Consider the following 18565-nt stretch of genomic DNA (forward strand, 5'->3'; position numbering starts at 1 on the left):
GTGTCAAGCTGTCAATACGCAGTTCGACAGAAAAAATGCGGGATCGGAATATGCAGCCAAGCGGAGCTGGTTTGCTGTAAACGTAGCAGACCTAGCAGCAAGCTCGACGCAGGATTGCGTGGCGGACGGCACTCGGCTAGAAGGCCTCTTTTCAAAGTGAAATAAAAAATTATGAAGCACTAAACTCGAGTAGACGATTGGCTTCAATCCTCGCCCTTTTCACTCTCCTCATCATCCGAGACGTGTATTCCTCCCTCTGATTCCGAGTCGTCGTCGAATCCCTCGAAATCATCGTCTTCTCCAGACTCTTGCTCGTCTTTTGCTTCGGAGGTCGTTGCCTCAGAGGCCGGAGCTGCTGTTTCCCTCTTGCGTTTTCGGGACATTTCTCCCAGGCGACCATCTCTGCCTTCGATCTTTTCATCCTCATTTGCAGCACTATGAGGGGGAGGCGTAAACCAAGGAATTTTTCCTCGGAGAAAGTCGTTGATCACCATTTTAGCAACACCATCCAGATCGGGCTCGCCGCCTCGTAGAAGTCTGCCTCCTTTACGAGCCAGTACGCTAAGGAATTCTATGGCATCTCCATTAAAGTCTTTGATATCATAAGTCCGTTCGATGTGACGCTTCTGTACCCTCTTTAAAACACCGGGGATATATTGCTCGGGATTGTGAACATTTTCCACTCGGACAACGCCTCGAAGCAAAATGTCTTCTTCGGTATCATTGCTGTTCGGGGGCACAACTCCCGGGCAGTCGATGAGATATATTCTCTTCATCAATGTAATGTATTGCCATACTTTAGTTTCTCCAGGAATTGGGGCCACTGTGCAGACCTTCTTCTTTCGGAGAGTGTTGATAATCGAAGATTTGCCTGTGTTAGGATAGCCGATGAAGCCGACGGAGATCTGCTTGCGGTCGGAGTGAAGCGATGAGAACTGACGCAACAGCTGAATGAGCGATCCTTTGCCGAAGGAATTGTTGATGGAAGCATGGAAAGCAAGAGTCGGGTAGTCCTTGGAAAGATGGCGCACCCAAGCAGCCTGGCACATTCAGTTAGCCTGTGCACGTTGAGTAGAAAAGAAAAACACCATAAATATAAGAGAAAATGTGTGGAAATGTGTGAGATGTTACTAAGAGCTCTGATACAAGAAAGGCCATCATATTGATAGCATTCAGAGCTCAACTCTTAAACAAAGCACTACTACATCCTTGCGACAGCGTTTCAAAACGAAACCCAGTCAACCCAAAACTCAGAAAGAGCTTGGGCGGCGGACGAGCGTCAATCTACCAAAGCTGTAACAGACAAAACTTCCATTGAGATCGGCAAAAGAAAAAAAATATTGCGCAAAGGAAGAAGCCTTGACTTAGCAATGGCACCGGCAATAGGCCGGATGAGAAGGAAAAAGGGGGGAAGGGTGCTTAAAAAAAAAACAATCGCAGGGATATTTTAGTGGAAACAACTTACAGCTACCTTTGTAGGGACCAAGTCACACTTATTTAGAACAAATATAAGGTGCTTATGCGGAGCCTCTTCACGAATGTACTTTTCAATACTTCTGCATCTTGTTCCCTCAGGATTGCGAGCGTCCAGAACGTGGATGACAACATCTGAGGAGTCGATCACCTTGTAAAGTTCGTTCCAAATGCGCTTGCTTTGGCCTTTGGAAAAGACATGTTCTCGAGCAGTTCCCAGGATAGGTGTGTCTTCGGAATCATCCTCACCGGACCTCCCACTTAACAATTTAGCTTGATCCAAGCGTTCCAGGTATGTATCATGCATCTTGACGGACTCTCCAGCGAGATCTTCCAACGAGCCAACATCAAGCTTGACGCGTTTCCGCTGAGCCTTGGGCCCAAAAGTGTCACCAAAAGGGGCCGTTTCGATTGTCATCTTGGCACGATGCTGCTTGAGACCATTGAGTTCCTGACCGTCTCTGATCAAACTCATGGGCAGTTTGTTGGTCTTCAAAAGCACCTGGTAAGGGTCTGAAGCTCGCTCGGCGACCGCTTCGCGAAAGGAAGTCAATGCCTCTTGTGATATCACCCTGGTATTGCCGAACCACTTGCGATTTGGCTCAATCCGAGCATTGGGGAGCTCTCGCGACTGGTACGAAGCAGCTTTGACAACATTTCCTTCGGCGTCGTGCTTGGCCTTGCCATCTTTGTACATGTTAAGATGGCGGACCTTCTTCGCATCGCTGCACGGCCATATTAGAAAAGAAAAAGGTATCCGACTTGAGATGAACATGGGCTCACTCACCGATAAAAGTTCTCGCCTTTGGTGCGGACATTGGCCATGCCATCGCCCACCTTCCCCTGGCGCTCTCTGCGAGAGGCTTCCTTCTTTCCGGTACCCATGGCTATGATGCTTTTAATTCCTCTCCTCTTGTTGACAAAAAAGGGCAGAGGAGAAGAGGAGTGGTACAGAGAGGAGAGAAGAGAGTTGAAGGCGGGTAGAGGGAGAAAATGAAAATTAAAAAAAAATTAAACGCCGACCGGAGCTAGTGGTGCACGGGCCACGTCCATGAAAATTGGCAGTCGAGCAACTTCGCGGGAAGGAGCCATCTTGCTGTTCACCTCTTGGACTTTCATCAATTGGTGAAAAATCCACACTATATCAACAGCACAATGTCACTCTCCAGGACCTATCGGGCTGCTACAAGGCAGGTCCGCAGTTTCTCTGTTTCGTCCAACCTGCGTGTTGGCCCCGAATCGCCGAATTACATCGAAGTGCCCCAAACTTTGCAGCCAGATCTACCTCCAACGCCCCGAGTCAAGGGCACTCTCCCTGTGCCGCGAGAAATATTTCCTGCCCGTCGCCCGGATAAGGCCACGCCGGCATACATTTCTGCTGCTACGCTCGAACCAAGCAAGCCCAAAATCATCAAGAAAGGGGATCCCAACGCCGAGTCTATCGAATGGAAACGGAAGATGGCAGCGTCCCGGAGAAAGAACCTGGAAGAAGGTCTGCTCGAGTTATATGAACGAAAGAAGACTACAGACGCGGCCATGACGCGGCGCAGCGCAGCGAAGCAGGCTCGACGAGAGCGTGTGTTGAGACAACCCGAGCGAGACGATGAACGCCTGACAAATCCCTCCGTCATACAGGCTCTAAAGACACAGCATGGAATCCTACCAGATCCAGACCGAGATGCACGACTTGCACGGTCCCGCGAGCGCGTGCTGGAGAAGCAGCTTCAGAAATCCGCAGAACGCCACAACGACCTTCACACTCTTTATATGAACGCCAGAACCTTTATTACTACCGAGGAGCAGCTCACACGGGAGATCGAGGCCAAGTTCCGCGAGGACGGCGGGGATGAATGGCTGTCTGACAGCGGCATAGGCACAAACGTCTGGGCCAAGGGTGCTCCGCCAACCATCCAAGATATCGTGAAGAACCAGACAAGGGACGATGTTGGCCGATGGAGAATCGAGCAAGACAGGATGAGCAAGGTGGTTGAGGAGATGACTGGTGGAAAGCTGTAGAGGCTTCCTTGAACACTGTACTATATCTATCCTACTCGGATTTTTGGCCATTCAGACCACATACTCTTTTTTGTATATCATTCCACCATCTCAATGAATCGTTGCTGCTATTTTTAAAGACCCTGGAAATTGCAATTTTTCTTTGCTCGGTCCTCTCCTGCCAGAAACCAAAGAATGGTCCCCCGTGGATCAGGTCTGTGCACCTGCAATTGTCTGCTGCACTGCCGCCAATGCTTGGGTTTTGTCCGCCGATGCTGGGTTTGTCAGGCATCCATTTATTCTATCTACCATACTTCCGTTATTTTTCCCTAACATAAAAAAACAGACGTTGCGTCGTTGAATTTGCATTTAGAGAAAGAAACTCACCCGAGGTCGTCACGGCACCGCGGCACATCAAAGTCATGGCTCAGCTTCCGACGAAGTTGCCCTTCTCCAAGAAGCGTCTCGCCCCTCGGATTGTTATTTCGTATGTTGCTTCAAGATTTTAAACCATTTGCGCGATTTTGCTGATTTGCCTTTTTACGATGCAGATATATCCTTGACTATGTATTCATCATGTAAGTCGTTAAACTTGAGATCTGCGTAGGTGAGCGAAATTAACCAGGAAATCGACAGTGCATTTGCTATTGGATTCTGGGAGCTGGATTTGATTGAGCCCTTTCACCAACATTTTTCCTTGGACAACAAAAGCCTTCAGTATCCCTACGCGGTCAAAGAGCGAATCACCATCCAGGAAGCAATCCTCATCTCATTGCTCGCGCCACTCGTCATCATCATCTTCTTCACGTTGGTATTAGACGGGCTTTTTTCCCACCATAAGCCTTCATCATTATCGCCGTCAACAAGTGATGGGGTGTCTGGACGACGACGACGAAGAAGGAAGCTTAGGGGCCCTTACAGGTTCAAGGATCGACTATGGGAAATGAACTGCGGCATCTTGGGCTTGTTCCTCGCTCAAGCTATGGCATTTGTCATTACGCAGATTCTCAAAAATGCCTGCGGAAAACCGCGGCCGGATTTGATTGATCGTTGTCAGCCTGCGCCCGGCAGTCATGATGCTCCTATTTATGGGCTGTCTAATTCGACCATATGCCAGGGAGACCCCAAGCTTATCAAGGATGGGTTTCGTTCTTGGCCTTCAGGTCATAGTAGCTGTAAGCCTGTAGTTGTCTGGAGTCTTATTTTTACTATTATTTGCCATAGCTGACACAATGTTATCGCAGCCTCCTTTGCCGGCTTGTTTTATCTCTCACTCTATCTCAGTGGGAAAATGCATATCATGGACAAACGCGGGGAGGTCTGGAAAACGATCATCGTCATAGTTCCCTGTGTTGCTGCTTCCTTGATAGCTGTGAGTCGAATAATGGATGCCCGCCATCATCCATTTGATGTCATTACTGGTTCCTTGTTGGGTATTCTCAGTGCTTGGATAGCGTATCGGCAATACTTCCCATCTTTGTCCGAGCCATGGAAGAAAGGAAGAGCATATCCGATCCGAAGCTGGGGTACAGAGCCCGCTATTCCACCACAAGCAGTCTATAACGACCATGAGGATGCCTTGCCTCTTCGTAATGATGCCGACGGTGTCGCTGGCGGCGAGCCAATCTATGCTCAGGGCCAGCAGCTGGCTACTCACTCAAGTCAGCAAATCTCGGGTCAGTCTGTGCTTCAGCAACAACAAAGTTTAGCAGCTGCTGTTGGCAGCAATACACGCAGGGATAGAGACAGTTATTCCTCATCGTCGAGCGAGGACGAACCTGTCGGCTATGAGATGACTGCCCCTCGTGACCGGAGACGTCCCAATTTTGCGAGCCCACCACCAGCAGTAGCGTACCAACCGTATGATACTACGTATCATTCCTCTAACCACCTGGATAGCCCGCCCAACGTTGTCGTTGAGAGTGGAATTGGGATTGGACAGCGGCAACTAGCGGGCGAGGTGTGATGTGCAGCATACAATAAATCTGTTGAATATCTCTGGCAGCGTTGGAAATTAACGGTATTTACTTGGAGGTTTTGCTAGATTAGTATACAAAATTTAAATTGGAGACCGGATGGTGGATTGCTTTTTGAGGCATCGTGACCGCTAGCCGGCACTTGTATACAGAGCGGCTGCTGATTGGCCAGTCTAAGCCTGCTTGCATACTGACTCTGATAATGCTGCAGGCCACGCCATCTAGACCGATGCATAATGAACAGAATGAACAGAATGAACAAAAGGGATTAATAACTATCATTAAGCAGGCTGACGTGCATGGCTGGGATGAGCAACCCGCCATCGCTTTTTCATATCGCGGCCCAGCCAGTCAAAAGCAGCGCCTGGTCCAACCTCCCAGCCTCCCACCACAAAACTTCCGATCGCTTCCTGCATTTTTCTCCGATTTAAAGAGAGGCATCTGCACGGTCTCGTCATCTGGCTAAACTTCTTCCTTCTGGAATTTTTGTCCTTTATTTTTCTCCCCTTTCCACTGTCAAAAAAGCACTGCAGATCGCTTGCTGCTCTGTTGACAAGCGGGGGCTTATCGCGCGGCTTGACTGGTTACTACGACTACCAGCGCCAGACGTACATAACTACCCTTTTGGGAGATTACATACAGCAGCATCACCACCCTATTTTGACCGTCGTCAACATGATTGCCGAGGTGTTCTTCATCTTTACGCGGCTGTCAGAGGTCGTCTTTCTGATCCCCATCATTGGTATGCTGGTAAGTTACATGCATCTCTTCTCCGCGGTGGTGGTCTGTGAGTTAGGGCTAGGTCGGTCAGTATACTCACGATAATGCCAGGCATATTTCGTCCATGGATTCCTCAATGCCAACGAGCTCACCCCCGCGTACATCTTGGTCCTGTTCATCGTCAGCACCATCGCCGCCTTCTGGTGTCTCGACACCCTGATTCGCTTTGGAAGCACTCGCCGCTCCGCCTTTTTCGTTGCTTTCCTCGATCTCTGCTTCTTCGGCGCGTTGATCGCAGGCGTATACGAGCTTCGTTTCATTGCCGGCGCCAACTGCACCAGCTGGGATGCGACCACCGCCTCGGTCTCGCTGGGACCTTTCGGCTCGATCGTGTACTCCGGCGAGACCCCCAGCTTCAATAAGACGTGTTCCATGCTGAAGGCCTCATTCGCCATGGGCATTATGGAGGTCGTCTTCTTCTTCTTCTCGGCTATCTGGGCCTTGTTCATCTTCAACCATCACAGGGGAGAGCCCGTGGCGAGGGAGACGGTCGTGCGTCGTCGCAGCCATAGCAGTCGTCGTGGCCATCGCCATAGCCGCAGCCGTTCAGGCAGTCGACGGAATTATGTGGTATGAGATGACAGAAGAAGAAGAAAAGAAAAAGAAATAAGGGCAAATAACAGGCAAAAAAAAAGGTTAAAATAGAGGCAAAAATTATGAACTGCTCGTTCTCGTCGCCAGTGGGAACACCATCTCTCGTTCCTCCTGGCTTGTGCAATGACTTGATTTTGGATATTTTGCAACGCTTGACGTATGTATGTATGGATGGATGGATGGATGGATGGATGTATTTCTATGCTTTATGAATCTTCCTGTGAATATTGCACAGCATGTATGTAACTTAGCACGAGTGAATGACAACGATCAAATAAATATCTAATGTGGGCCTCAGACGTCATCCCCGCAACGGCGACATCCGCCGTCCATCTGCGCAAATCGGGAAGGCATCGCTGATTCTCTCATCATCCAGCTACATCTTTTTCTTTCCAAGCTTTCGCCTGCTGGCTATTCAATAATCGGTCTCCATTATACATATACATGTACGAAACTAGCGGGCATTAACCCCCCCGTTCAATTGCTATACGAACCGCTTGATAGCAAAAGGCTCCGTCGGCCAGCTCCGCCATGACCCTGCTTTTCTAGCTTCATGCGACGATAAAACTCCATCCTACAGGATAATCGCTCTGATATTAATACCTATCGCTTCTGCAATTCTTGCTGCGTTTTTCTCGCTCATCATCCAATGACGACCGTTAATCCAAGCTTTGGAAAGAAAAAAAAAAACAGTTTCCTGATGTCGCCACTCATCCTTCGATGAATCCTCTTATCCTGCGCCCTTCGCTACCCTCACCATGGCGGATGAGAAGCTGGATATTATTGGCCGGGAGTTTTATCCTGAGGCTATAGATGAAATTCGAGATCGTGAATACCCGTCATTGCGAGGTTGGTCCGTTCCTTTTTACTATAAAATACTGTGATGCGTCCATACTGATTCGCTCGACTTAGACACCACATATCTCGATCATGCTGGCACCGCTTTATATGCCAGATCTCTGGTTGAAAACTATTCTCGCGATCTGACTGAGAACCTTTTTGGCAATCCGCATTCGGCATCGGCGTCTTCTCAGCTGACTTCCAGCCGTATCGAAGACATCAGATTGCAAGCTTTACGATTTTTCAATGCCGACCCAGATGTATATGACCTTGTCTTTGTCCCCAACGCAACGGCGGGCATCAAGTTAGTGGCAGACACTCTACGAGATTTCTTAGCTGGTAGCGGTCAGCGCGGATTCTGGTACGGCTATCATGTTGATTCTCATACCAGCCTGGTGGGAGTGAGAGAACTTGCGGATCTGGGCAATCATTGCTTCACAACGGACGATGAGGTTCGACAATGGGTCAACAATGAACCTAGCTTTAAGGACAACGATGACACCAAGCTCTTTGCGTACCCTGCGCAGTCAAACATGAATGGCCGCCGACTTCCTCTACGATGGTGCGATCAAATTCGAAACCTCCGAGGACAAACCACTTTCACGCTACTAGATGCCGCGAGTCTTGTCTCGACTGCGCCATTGGACCTTAGCGACCCCCGCATCTGCCCGGACTTCACTGTTGTCAGCTTTTACAAGATCTTTGGTTTCCCTGATCTCGGGGCTCTCATTGTCCGAAAAGAATCGGGGCATATATTTAAGCATCGAAAGTTTTTCGGAGGAGGAACCGTGGATATGGTGACTGTTGGTCACCAGTGGCATGCTAAGAAGCAAACATCTATTCATGAACAGCTTGAAGACGGAACCCTTCCGTTCCACAATATAATAGCGCTGGACTCGGCGTTGCGTGTACACAACCGCTTATATGGGTCAATGTCCAACATCTCAGCTCATACCAGTTTTCTATCTCAGCAACTATATAATCGACTCTCATTGATTAAACACGCGAATGGGATGCCTGTGTGCAACTTTTACATGTCGGGCTGTTCATATGAGGATCCGACCAGCCAAGGTCCAATACTTGCGCTCAATCTCTTGGATAGCAATGGTGGCTGGTTGGGCAAGTCTGAAATTGAGAAGCTCGCTTCTGTCAAGGCTATTCATATACGATCCGGCACCCTTTGCAATCCTGGTGGTACAGCAAGTCTACTTGGTTTGAGCCACGAGGAAATGGAAGCAAACTACACCGCTGGCCAGCGATGCGGTGATGAACACGACATCATGCAAGGCAAGCCAACTGGAGCGTTGCGCTTAAGTCTCGGAGCCATGACTAGCTCTCGAGACATTGATCGTTTTGTAGCGTTCATTGCGGAGTTTTACGCTGAACGGGCTCCTCTTTCTCCGCCTATGGACCTGTCTATGATCAAATTAGCAGAAACTAACCGGTTCTACGTGGAGAGTCTCTGCGTATATCCTATAAAGAGCTGCTCGGGCTTCCCTGTGCCACCAGGAGTGACCTGGCAAGTGCATCCTGAAGGGCTTGAATGGGACCGTGAATGGTGCATCGTCCACCAAGGCACGGGTGCTGCCCTGAGTCAGAAAAGATACCCTCGCATGGCATTAATCAAGCCCATTTTGGACCTTGGCAGGGGATTTCTCCGCATTACCGGTGAATTCACCACGGGGAGACGCCAGCTGGATATCTCCTTACGCAGGAATGATGCACAACTAGTCCCTGCTGAGATAGGGAATTGTCAGAGCTCCTCCTCTGTGCGAAAGTCGTCTTTGGTCTGTGGTGACCGAGTCATCATTCAGGTCTACTCGTCTGCAGAAGTATCTTCCTTTTTCTCTGACCTACTTGGAGTTCCTTGTACATTAGCTCGATTTCCCCCACAGAGTTACTCGCGACATGCGAGGACCTCTCTACCTCCTTCTCAACATCCTATATCACGAAACCAAATGCCCGGCTCCTTCCCGCTAGAAACCAGCCAGCGAGCTACGAATAATTATTCTCGAGCGAACCAAGGCAAATCGAACCCTATCCTCCTTTCCAATGAGAGCCCCATTCTCCTCATCTCGCGGTCATCCGTGAACAGATTGAACGAACAAATCAAAGAAAGCTCCATTGCAGCCACAGGCTTATCAGCCACGAATAATGGCTATCCCATGGCCGTGGCCGCCAACGTGTTTCGCGCAAACATTGTCGTCGCCGAAAACCTTCCACATTCCTCCACTTCCACAATGCCATATCCTTCATTTTCACCATGCTTTGAGCAACCATACGTCGAAGATACCTGGTCGTCTTTCACGGTTGGGGCGCAAAATCTGCGATTCGACATCCTCGGCTCCTGCCAGCGGTGTCAGATGGTATGCGTCGATCAACTGACTGCCGAAAGACGTGAGGAGCCTCTGTCGACTTTGGCAAAGACGAGACGGGTTGGCGGGAAGATCTTTTTTGGTAGACATGCTGGATTATCAGCGTTGGAAGATGATACAAATGAGACTACGAATGAAAGAGTCAATGACAGGACGGACCGGTTCATTATGGTTGGAGATATTGTTATACCCTCTTTTGATATCATAGACTGAATTGAATTAAATTTCAACCAGGTAGTAAATAAATAAATCTTATTTGATATTTTCAATATATATAATACAGTGCAAGGAAAAATCGAAAATCGGACCTTTCCCATCTCTGCCTTTTACACTAGCAGCGGACGGAACAAGTTTCGCCAAAAAAGGTGATGCAAATAATGAAGGCAGAAATTGAAACGAGCCTATGTTTAAAGGACCAACAGAGAAGAGTAGCCAATCTATCGTCGGGGCCACTTCTTCCATCCACGACCATGACCTCTCTGTTAAAAAAGTGATTAGCATCTCCAAATAGATATATATAAAAAACAGAGCAAGAGTGTGAGGGAAAGAACTAACCTGCTTCCACTCCCTGATCATCTCCGGCATTTCCATCATAGCCTTCTTCCTCTCGTCGAGTCGAGTCTCCATCGTCCTCTCCCACTTGTGACCCTTAACCTTCTGACCGATACCAGTACCCTTGATAGCCAGACCCCGTTCAGCGAGACGCGTCTCCTTGAAAAGCGTCGATTTGCGAGACGTCGGCAGCAACTGCTCGACACCATAACTCCTGGCCAATTTGCACAGATCCGCCTGCTGCCGGAGCCCGTATTTGGGCGACCGCCACGATTTGCTATTGCGGCTTTTCTGTGGGAGGAATGGGTTCGGGTATTCCGGGTTATTGTAGAGGATGGCCTTGGAGGCGGACCATGCTGTGGGATCGCGTTTTGAGCCCTTTGCTTCTCGGGAGGGGGTATAAGGGGATGGCAGTTTCTGGGGTTCTAGGGTCGTAGGATCTGCTGCTGTTGTTTGTGTTTGCGTCTGTGTTTGTTGTGATTCTGCTGATTCTGATTCTGTGGTCGTAGTGCTATCTAAAGAAGCATCGGAGGGAGGTAGAAGGCGCTCGGTAGGAGCTACGGCTGCCGAATAAAACTGCGGGGGATATTTGGCAAAGAAGTTGCGCAGTCGAGGAGGGAGCATTGAGATAACGTCTAAATTCTCTTCATGTTTCGCTGCCTCTTGCGGTGACAATTTCGGGCCTTTGGCTTCAATCGTCACGTTCGGCGTGCTTGTCGTTGCGGCCGTTGTGAGGTGCCTTGTGAAGAGGCGATGGGTTGTGAGGCCCTTGGTCGAGGCTATGTTGGCGGAAGCCATCCTGGAGACCATCTTCGCCGCCATTGTGGCCATTGTGCACCGTTGATGGCTCTTGGATAAGATTATGCGCTCGCTGGCTGTCGAGACAAAAACGTTGACTGCCGATTTTAATTATTTAGCGGCAGCCGGACGCTATTCCCGTTCGGGCTAGCAGGAGGCTGGATTCGGCTGAAAATAAATGATTAAGCAGGCAGTTTCCCAGCGGTCGGTCTCTTCCGTCCCGCATCAAGAGGAAAGCTTCACTTCGCTGTCTTTCTCTCTCTTTTTATATTCTACTCCAACTTTCCTATCCGTCTCGTCTCCAAACACAGTCGGCGCAGTTGCTCTAATCAGCTTTCTTTCTAACCTTCTGCTGGCCCAGTGGAGTCCTCGCAACAATGGCCGACTACTCTTTTGGCGGTTCAGAGGAAGAAAATGCCGAGCTAAGGAAACTTGAGGCCGAGCTGGTAGGCATTCTTGCTTGACGTTCAAGAATTCATATTCCATTGCAGCTGGCCTCTAACCAAATTTGCTCTACTACAGGCTGAAGATCCGGACAATTTCGAATCCTGGGAGAAGTTGGTTCGCGGCGCAGAAGCTCTCGAAGGTGGAATCAATCGAAACTCCAATCCCCAGGCAATCACCACCGTCCGAAATGCTTACGATCGATTCCTTGCCAAGTTTCCTTTGCTTTTCGGATACTGGAAGAAATATGCCGACCTTGAGTTCTCGATCGCCGGTACGGAAGCTGCAGAAATGGTAAGTGAGGTCGATGGCCGTATGAGGATTTTAAAACGCGCTCATAACATCCACCATTCAATAGGTCTACGAACGTGGCGTTGCAAGCATTCCCACCTCGGTCGACTTGTGGGCAAACTATTGCGCTTTCAAAGTCGAAACGAATCATGACTCGGATGTCATTCGAGAGTAAGTATAGCTAAAGACTGAAATTGTTTCTCCCCCTCCCTCCCCTCCTCTTTCCCTTAGAACGTTACCAACGCAGCACGGTTCTTTCGAAGACTCGGGTTTTGCCAATATCACACACTGTGATTACTTTTTTTTACAAAGTGGAAAAATTTGGTTGTTCTTGATGAGATAGACGGGTGAGATCGTTCGCCTGCAGCCAGGTCACTGGGATTTTCTTCTCACCCATAAATTTATTCAGGCAATCCTCTTCCCCCTAAGGAGCATCTCAATCAATACAGATAATCCAACCACAAAAAAATCCATCACCTGCTTGCCCTTTGTGCTCTCGAGGCTCGTTCAGACCCTGAACGGTTGGAGATGATTATGTTCTTTTTTTTCTCCATGCATCGCATTTGGACCCAATTCGCAACATAACAAACTCTTCATGTTTGACATCCTCGCTCTCCTTTTTTTTTTTGCATCTCCCTCTCCTTATCTACCGGATGGCTAACGAAGCACTGAACAGGTTATTTGACAGGGGTGCCAACTGCGTAGGATTGGACTTTCTCGCCCATCCTTTTTGGGACAAATACGTTGAGTTTGAAGAACGCCTCGATGCCTTTGACAAGATTTTTGGCATTTTGGGACGCGTGATTCATATCCCCATGCATCAGTATGCTCGTTATTTTGAGCGGTACCGCCAACTTGCGCAAAGTCGGCCAGTGAATGAGCTAGCCCCGCCTGAAATTATTTCTCAGTACCGGTCTGAAATTGAATCTGCGTCTGTCCAAATCCCCCCGGGTGCCAAATCCGAGGCAGAGTATGAACAAGAGCTTCGGTTGCGCTTGGATACGTATCATCTGGAAATTTTCTCCAGGACCCAGACTGAAACAACCAAGCGTTGGACGTATGAATCTGAGATCAAGCGCCCATACTTCCATGTGACCGAGTTAGACGAAGGGCAACTTGCTAACTGGAAACGATACCTTGATTTTGAGGAAGTTGAGGGCTCCTATGCTCGAATCACTTTCCTGTACGAGCGATGCCTCGTCACATGCGCTCACTACGATGAGTTCTGGCTACGCTATGCCAGATGGATGTCGGCGCAACCTGACAAAGAGGAAGAAGTCCGAAATATATACCAAAGGGCAAGCACGATTTTTGTGCCCATTGCTCATCCCACTGTGCGCTTGCACTACGCCTACTTTGAAGAGATGTCCGAGCGTATTGACATTGCCAAAGATATCCACCAAGCTATACTCTTCGTGCTTCCAAATCATGTCGAGACCATTGTGTCCCTGGCCAATATATCTCGTCGCCACGGCACTCTTGAGGACGCTATCCAAGTGTACAAGAGCCACATCGAAGCACCTGGCTGCGATGCGGCTACTAAAGCTGCTCTTGTTGCCGAATGGGCTATATTGATTTGGAGGGTTAAAGGCTCCTCTGACGAGGCCAGACAGGTATTCCAGGAGAATCAGCAGAGCTTTTTGGATAGCCGCCCCTTCTGGACAAGGTATCTTCTATTTGAACTCGAGCAACCCACCACTCCAGATACCGAAGGTGCTCAGCATGAACGCATCAAGAAGGTAGTTGACGATCTTCGGCACAAGAGCACATTGCCTGCGGAGGCGGTGAAAGAGCTTGTTCAAAGCTACATGGTTTATTTGCTTGAGCGAGGATCCAAAACCGCAGCCAAAGAATACATCATGTTGGACCGTGAAGTCCATGGCCCAGCTTCCGTCTCACCTACAAACAAGAATAAGGAGGCCGCAAAAGCGGTTCAGAGTACTCCTCAACCTGTTCCAACCCCAGATCCTGCAGCGGCTGCTTATGCTTACTATCAACAGCAGCAACTGCAACAACCGGCCGTGGCTAATGGAGGTGTAAGTGCAACAAGTTTTTGCTGATCCCAGACTATATAACCTGATGAATACTTTTCCGTGCAGGTCCCGACTCAACCGGTTCATTATTGATGGTCTTTAATTATTATTCTTCACTTTTCCCTCTCTTCGCTAAACTCAATACCAAGCGGTGGCTATTTTCTTCTTTTGTAGAACATTGCAGTATGATATTACGGGGTTTATCTTTTGTCTCTCTTTTATCATGAATAATCCTGAGAAGTGTCTCCCATGTCTTCCCCCTTATGGCGTATTTAATGGTACTCGTGGGCATTTCATCTAAGGAGTAGATTGTGCAGCTTAATTGCAATATGAAACGAAGACTTCTTTCTCATTTCTATTCATCAATAGGCGGTACTTTCTGTGGACGCATCTAGATAATCTCTATGTAGTGATGATAGGGAGAGCATACCTATCGAATTTTTCGAGCTGTACTCAAAATCTAACAGTTAAGCCCATTACATCCTGTCGACAGTACATAAAAATTCATAGATTGTCACCACCTGAGCAGGTTGAGGCTCTTGCTAGCAATTGTGTCACGTGACCGCGGGCGGCTCTAGTATAAAATAAAATATATCAAGCAACCTTAGAAGTTCAATACATCCTTACCAGAACAGTGACCAATCCAAGAGGTGTGCGCATAGGCACAGACAGGGTCTATAATGGCTGGTATAATGTCAAATGACGGCCGCGAGCCTCTGGATCGTCCTCCGACACCTCCTCCAGGACCTCCAGCAGATATAGCTCCTCCGCCACCGCCGCTAGAACTGATGGATGATGATAATGCTGCTGCTCCTCCACCGCCAGCCGATATAAAACCTCCTCCACCACCTGAGGATGCTCTACCGCCACCTCCCCCTCCTGTTGATGCTGGTGCTGCGCCTGTTGCGAAGAAGAAGAAAGCTGGCTGGGGTACTTCGACTGCTAAGCCGTTAAGTGTTGAAGAGCTGGTGCGAAAGAAGAGAGAGGCCGACGCGGCGGCTTCAAAGGTTAGTATTTCTCTTTCAGTTCCTGTATTATATTTTTTTCACAGTAAGAAGTACTGATCTGAAATCTTTGCTTATAGCCTAAATTTCTCTCAAAAGCCGAACGCGAACGACTCGCATTGGAAAAACGCGCCAAAGAAGTCGAGACGGAGCGCAGGGCCAAAATCCAACAAAGTCGAAGCACCAATGGCTCAAGGCCGAATGGGACAACGTTATCATCAGCGAATGAACCGAATGGCAGAGCAGATATTGATTCAAGATCCGCCGCCTCTGTGCCTACAGGGCCCCGCGCGTTGCGCAATGATGGGGATATTCCCAGGGGACCTGCTGCTATGCGCAACGCTCAGCAACCGAATGCGGACTACGATATGGCGCCGCCAGCTCCTCCGAAACGCATCGCTTTTGGTAAAGGGGACTCGAAAGGAGGCGACAAGCGAATGTCGGAGGCGGAAGCAGAGGCGGAATTGGTTCGACAGCGATATATGGGTGTAAACCAGACGTCTAGCTTTTCGGCGAAGAAGAAACGAAAGCGTACCACGGAAAGAAAGTTTAATTTTGAATGGAATGCTGAAGAGGATACAAGTAACGACTACAACCCGCTTTATCAGAACCGGGCGCACGCGAACTTTTATGGACGCGGTCGACTTGCTGGGTTTGGTGAAGATGCGGCAGATAATGCTACAAGGAGATACGTTCAGGCCTTGGAGGATCGAGACCATGAAGCAGGCTCGGCTCGTGCCAGGGAAATTTTAGAGATGGAAAGACGACGGAAGGAGGAAAGCAGCAGGAATGCGATTGACAAGCACTGGAGTGAAAAGAAACTGGATCAGATGCGCGAACGAGACTGGCGTATCTTCAAAGAAGACTTCAACATCAGCACCAAGGGCGGTAGTGTGCCCAACCCGATGCGCTCATGGGAGGAATCCAATTTGCCCAGGAGGTTGCTTGAGCTCATCCAGCAGGTCGGATATACTGATCCTACGCCTATTCAGAGAGCAGCAATTCCAATTGCCTTGCAAGCGCGAGACCTTATCGGTGTGGCTGTCACGGGCTCTGGTAAGACGGCGGCATTCTTGCTTCCGCTATTCGTCTACATTGCTGAGTTACCTCGGCTGGACGAATTTGAATGGCGAAAAAATGACGGGCCCTATGCTATTATCCTGGCGCCTACTCGTGAATTGGCACAGCAGATTGAGATTGAGGCCAAGAAATTCTCTAGACCTCTCAATTTCAACGTTGTCAGTATCGTTGGTGGTCACTCTCTAGAAGAACAGGCATTCAGTCTACGAGACGGTGCCGAGATCATTATTGCCACTCCCGGACGTCTCGTTGACTGCTTGGAGCGACGAATGCTGGTTCTGTCACAGTGCTGCTATGTCATTATGGACGAGGCAGATCGAATGATAGACCTTGGATTTGAAGATCCGGTTAACAAGATCCTCGATGCACTACCCGTCTCGAACGAGAAGCCGGACACAGAAGAGGCCGAGGATGCACGAGCAATGAGCCAACATGTCGGCGGAAGAGACAAGCGGTATCGACAGACCATGATGTACACAGCCACCATGCCATCGGCAGTTGAGCGAATTGCGCGAAAATATCTCCGCAGACCCGCCATCATCACGATTGGTAACGTCGGCCAGGCCGTTGACACAGTTGAGCAGCGCGTCGAGTTCGTTGCAGGCGAAGACAAGAGGAAGAAGCGTCTCGCCGACATTCTCATGTCCGGACAGTTCAAGCCTCCAATCATTGTATTTGTCAATATCAAGCGAAACTGCGACGCTGTCGCCAAGGATATCAAGCAAATGGGCTTTTCGTCCGTGACCTTGCATGGTAGCAAGACTCAGGAGCAGCGTGAAGCGGCTCTGGCATCGGTTCGTAATGGTAATACTGACGTCCTCGTTGCGACGGACTTGGCTGGCCGTGGTATCGATGTCCCCGACGTCAGTTTGGTGGTGAACTTCAACATGGCGACCAATATCGAAAGCTACACGCATCGTATTGGACGTACTGGTCGTGCTGGAAAGAGTGGTATTGCCATTACTTTCTTGGGTAATGAAGACAACGATGTTATGTATGTTTCACACCCCCCCCCCCCCCCCCCCCCCCCCCCCCCCCCCGGGGCCAACTTTCAATTCTTGATTCTCTGCTTGCTGTGTCTAACAATACTCTACAGGTACGACCTCAAGCAAATGCTGATGAAATCCTCCATATCTCGAGTGCCAGAGGAACTTCGCAAGCACGAAGCAGCGCAATCCAGGCCTACTCGCGGCGGTGGGATGGGCAAGAAAATTGAAGAAGCAAGTGGATTCGGTGGCAAGGGAGGCGGATGGTGAGAATATCAATCATATGTATTATAGAAACGTTCTTGATATGGATGAATATAAACACTACCTCCGTAATTTAGGCGTTGCTGCTTGCATTATACCATAATGTTTCCTGGGTGGCAATAGGTAATTCGATATCTACAAGATCCCATATCTGCTTGTCTTGAGCTGTCTTCGAGAGGGCTGCCTTTATCAGGGGCTTGATTAGGTCCAAGTGAAGTTCTTGCGATAAGACAGCGAAGACAAGTCGAATACGAGTCTCTTTCCACTATCTGTATGCACAGTAAGCAGTGTGGAGTAAGCAGTATGGTTTATGATGGATGCTTGTGGCCTACGATTCCACTCCAACTAGTCAATAGCTTTGTCTAGTGAGAGCAAGTCGGCGTCTTTCGCACAAACCCCCTTGAAGACGTTACGGAAATAGTCCAGCCCAATGCGGTTGTCACCGACTACCTTTGATCTGAGTTGATCAGACATGGCGGAAGGTGCTCTCCAAATCCTAATCCTTGCTGTACCAGGGTTATTTTGGAGTGAGATCAGGTCTGCTGAAATCATTTTCAAGGTTTACCCGTTTTGGGTCCCGACCTAGGCACATAAGCTATTCTTTATGAGCGTTGCCCGGGGCATGTTATTTTGGAGCATCTTGAAAGGAACTCTCCAACAAGAGCTTCATGCAATCAGTCCATCATTATAAGGTGCGTGCTTGTCTGGTTCCTGGAGGATATGCCGTGGTATAGCCAGGAACAGGCCTCGGCTCTTTAGGGCGGCATTCTGATTGGCTGCGGCAGACTCCGCTGGCTTAGTAACCGCTTGGCAGGTACAACAAAGTCAAAACTCGAGGCGGCAAGAAAGCGCCTCAGCGTGTGAGTGTTGGTATGATAATACTTGGTTAACTACGTAACAAAGTTAACTAGTTGGTTAACGCTTATTCAGATGGAATGGTCTTCGATATCGGCTAAGACCAAAACAGCTAGTGCGCCAGCCTGCTGACAGAAAACGCCGGGCCCAGACTGGCAGCCGCTCGGCCAGCCAATCGGCGCCCGGCAATTGGTCACTCAACCTCTTTCCATGCGCTTCTCCGCC

The 18565-nt window shown here is 49.1% G+C and overlaps 8 protein-coding genes across 8 annotated transcripts; 6 read left to right on the top strand and 2 right to left on the bottom strand.

Moving 5' to 3' along the window:
• Positions 1-203: 203 nt before the first annotated feature.
• Positions 204-2358, bottom strand: UA08_08273 (Nucleolar GTP-binding protein 2; the record flags this gene model as incomplete). The annotated part of the gene is made up of 3 exons (XM_020263178.1): positions 204-1040; positions 1466-2198; positions 2261-2358. The coding sequence occupies 3 exons, from the start codon at positions 2356-2358 to the stop codon at positions 204-206; spliced, it is 1668 nt and encodes a 555-aa protein (XP_020116493.1).
• A 270-nt stretch (positions 2359-2628) lies between these two features.
• Positions 2629-3489, top strand: UA08_08274 (hypothetical protein; the record flags this gene model as incomplete). Its single annotated transcript, XM_020263179.1, has 1 exon — positions 2629-3489. The coding sequence occupies one exon, from the start codon at positions 2629-2631 to the stop codon at positions 3487-3489; it is 861 nt and encodes a 286-aa protein (XP_020116492.1).
• Positions 3490-3890: 401 nt separating this feature from the next.
• Positions 3891-5434, top strand: UA08_08275 (hypothetical protein; the record flags this gene model as incomplete). The annotated part of the gene is made up of 4 exons (XM_020263181.1): positions 3891-3955; positions 4020-4046; positions 4105-4643; positions 4713-5434. The coding sequence occupies 4 exons, from the start codon at positions 3891-3893 to the stop codon at positions 5432-5434; spliced, it is 1353 nt and encodes a 450-aa protein (XP_020116491.1).
• A 685-nt stretch (positions 5435-6119) lies between these two features.
• UA08_08276 (hypothetical protein) lies at positions 6120-6800 on the top strand (the record flags this gene model as incomplete). The annotated part of the gene is made up of 2 exons (XM_020263182.1): positions 6120-6194; positions 6276-6800. The coding sequence occupies 2 exons, from the start codon at positions 6120-6122 to the stop codon at positions 6798-6800; spliced, it is 600 nt and encodes a 199-aa protein (XP_020116490.1).
• Positions 6801-7576: 776 nt separating this feature from the next.
• UA08_08277 (Molybdenum cofactor sulfurase) lies at positions 7577-10246 on the top strand (the record flags this gene model as incomplete). Its single annotated transcript, XM_020263183.1, has 2 exons — positions 7577-7667; positions 7731-10246. 2 exons carry the CDS (start codon positions 7577-7579, stop codon positions 10244-10246), a joined length of 2607 nt encoding a protein of 868 aa, XP_020116489.1.
• A 224-nt stretch (positions 10247-10470) lies between these two features.
• UA08_08278 (hypothetical protein) lies at positions 10471-11416 on the bottom strand (the record flags this gene model as incomplete). The annotated part of the gene is made up of 2 exons (XM_020263184.1): positions 10471-10512; positions 10589-11416. The coding sequence occupies 2 exons, from the start codon at positions 11414-11416 to the stop codon at positions 10471-10473; spliced, it is 870 nt and encodes a 289-aa protein (XP_020116488.1).
• A 344-nt stretch (positions 11417-11760) lies between these two features.
• UA08_08279 (Pre-mRNA-processing factor 39) lies at positions 11761-14244 on the top strand (the record flags this gene model as incomplete). The annotated part of the gene is made up of 5 exons (XM_020263185.1): positions 11761-11829; positions 11906-12121; positions 12186-12289; positions 12795-14154; positions 14218-14244. 5 exons carry the CDS (start codon positions 11761-11763, stop codon positions 14242-14244), a joined length of 1776 nt encoding a protein of 591 aa, XP_020116661.1.
• Positions 14245-14831: 587 nt separating this feature from the next.
• Positions 14832-17491, top strand: UA08_08280 (Pre-mRNA-splicing ATP-dependent RNA helicase prp28; the record flags this gene model as incomplete). The annotated part of the gene is made up of 3 exons (XM_020263186.1): positions 14832-15158; positions 15236-17229; positions 17332-17491. The coding sequence occupies 3 exons, from the start codon at positions 14832-14834 to the stop codon at positions 17489-17491; spliced, it is 2481 nt and encodes an 826-aa protein (XP_020116784.1).
• Positions 17492-18565: the final 1074 nt, after the last annotated feature.

The sequence above is a fragment of the Talaromyces atroroseus genome (genome assembly GCF_001907595.1).
Source record: "Talaromyces atroroseus strain IBT 11181 chromosome Unknown scaffold_13, whole genome shotgun sequence".
Lineage (NCBI taxonomy): Eukaryota > Fungi > Ascomycota > Eurotiomycetes > Eurotiales > Trichocomaceae > Talaromyces > Talaromyces atroroseus.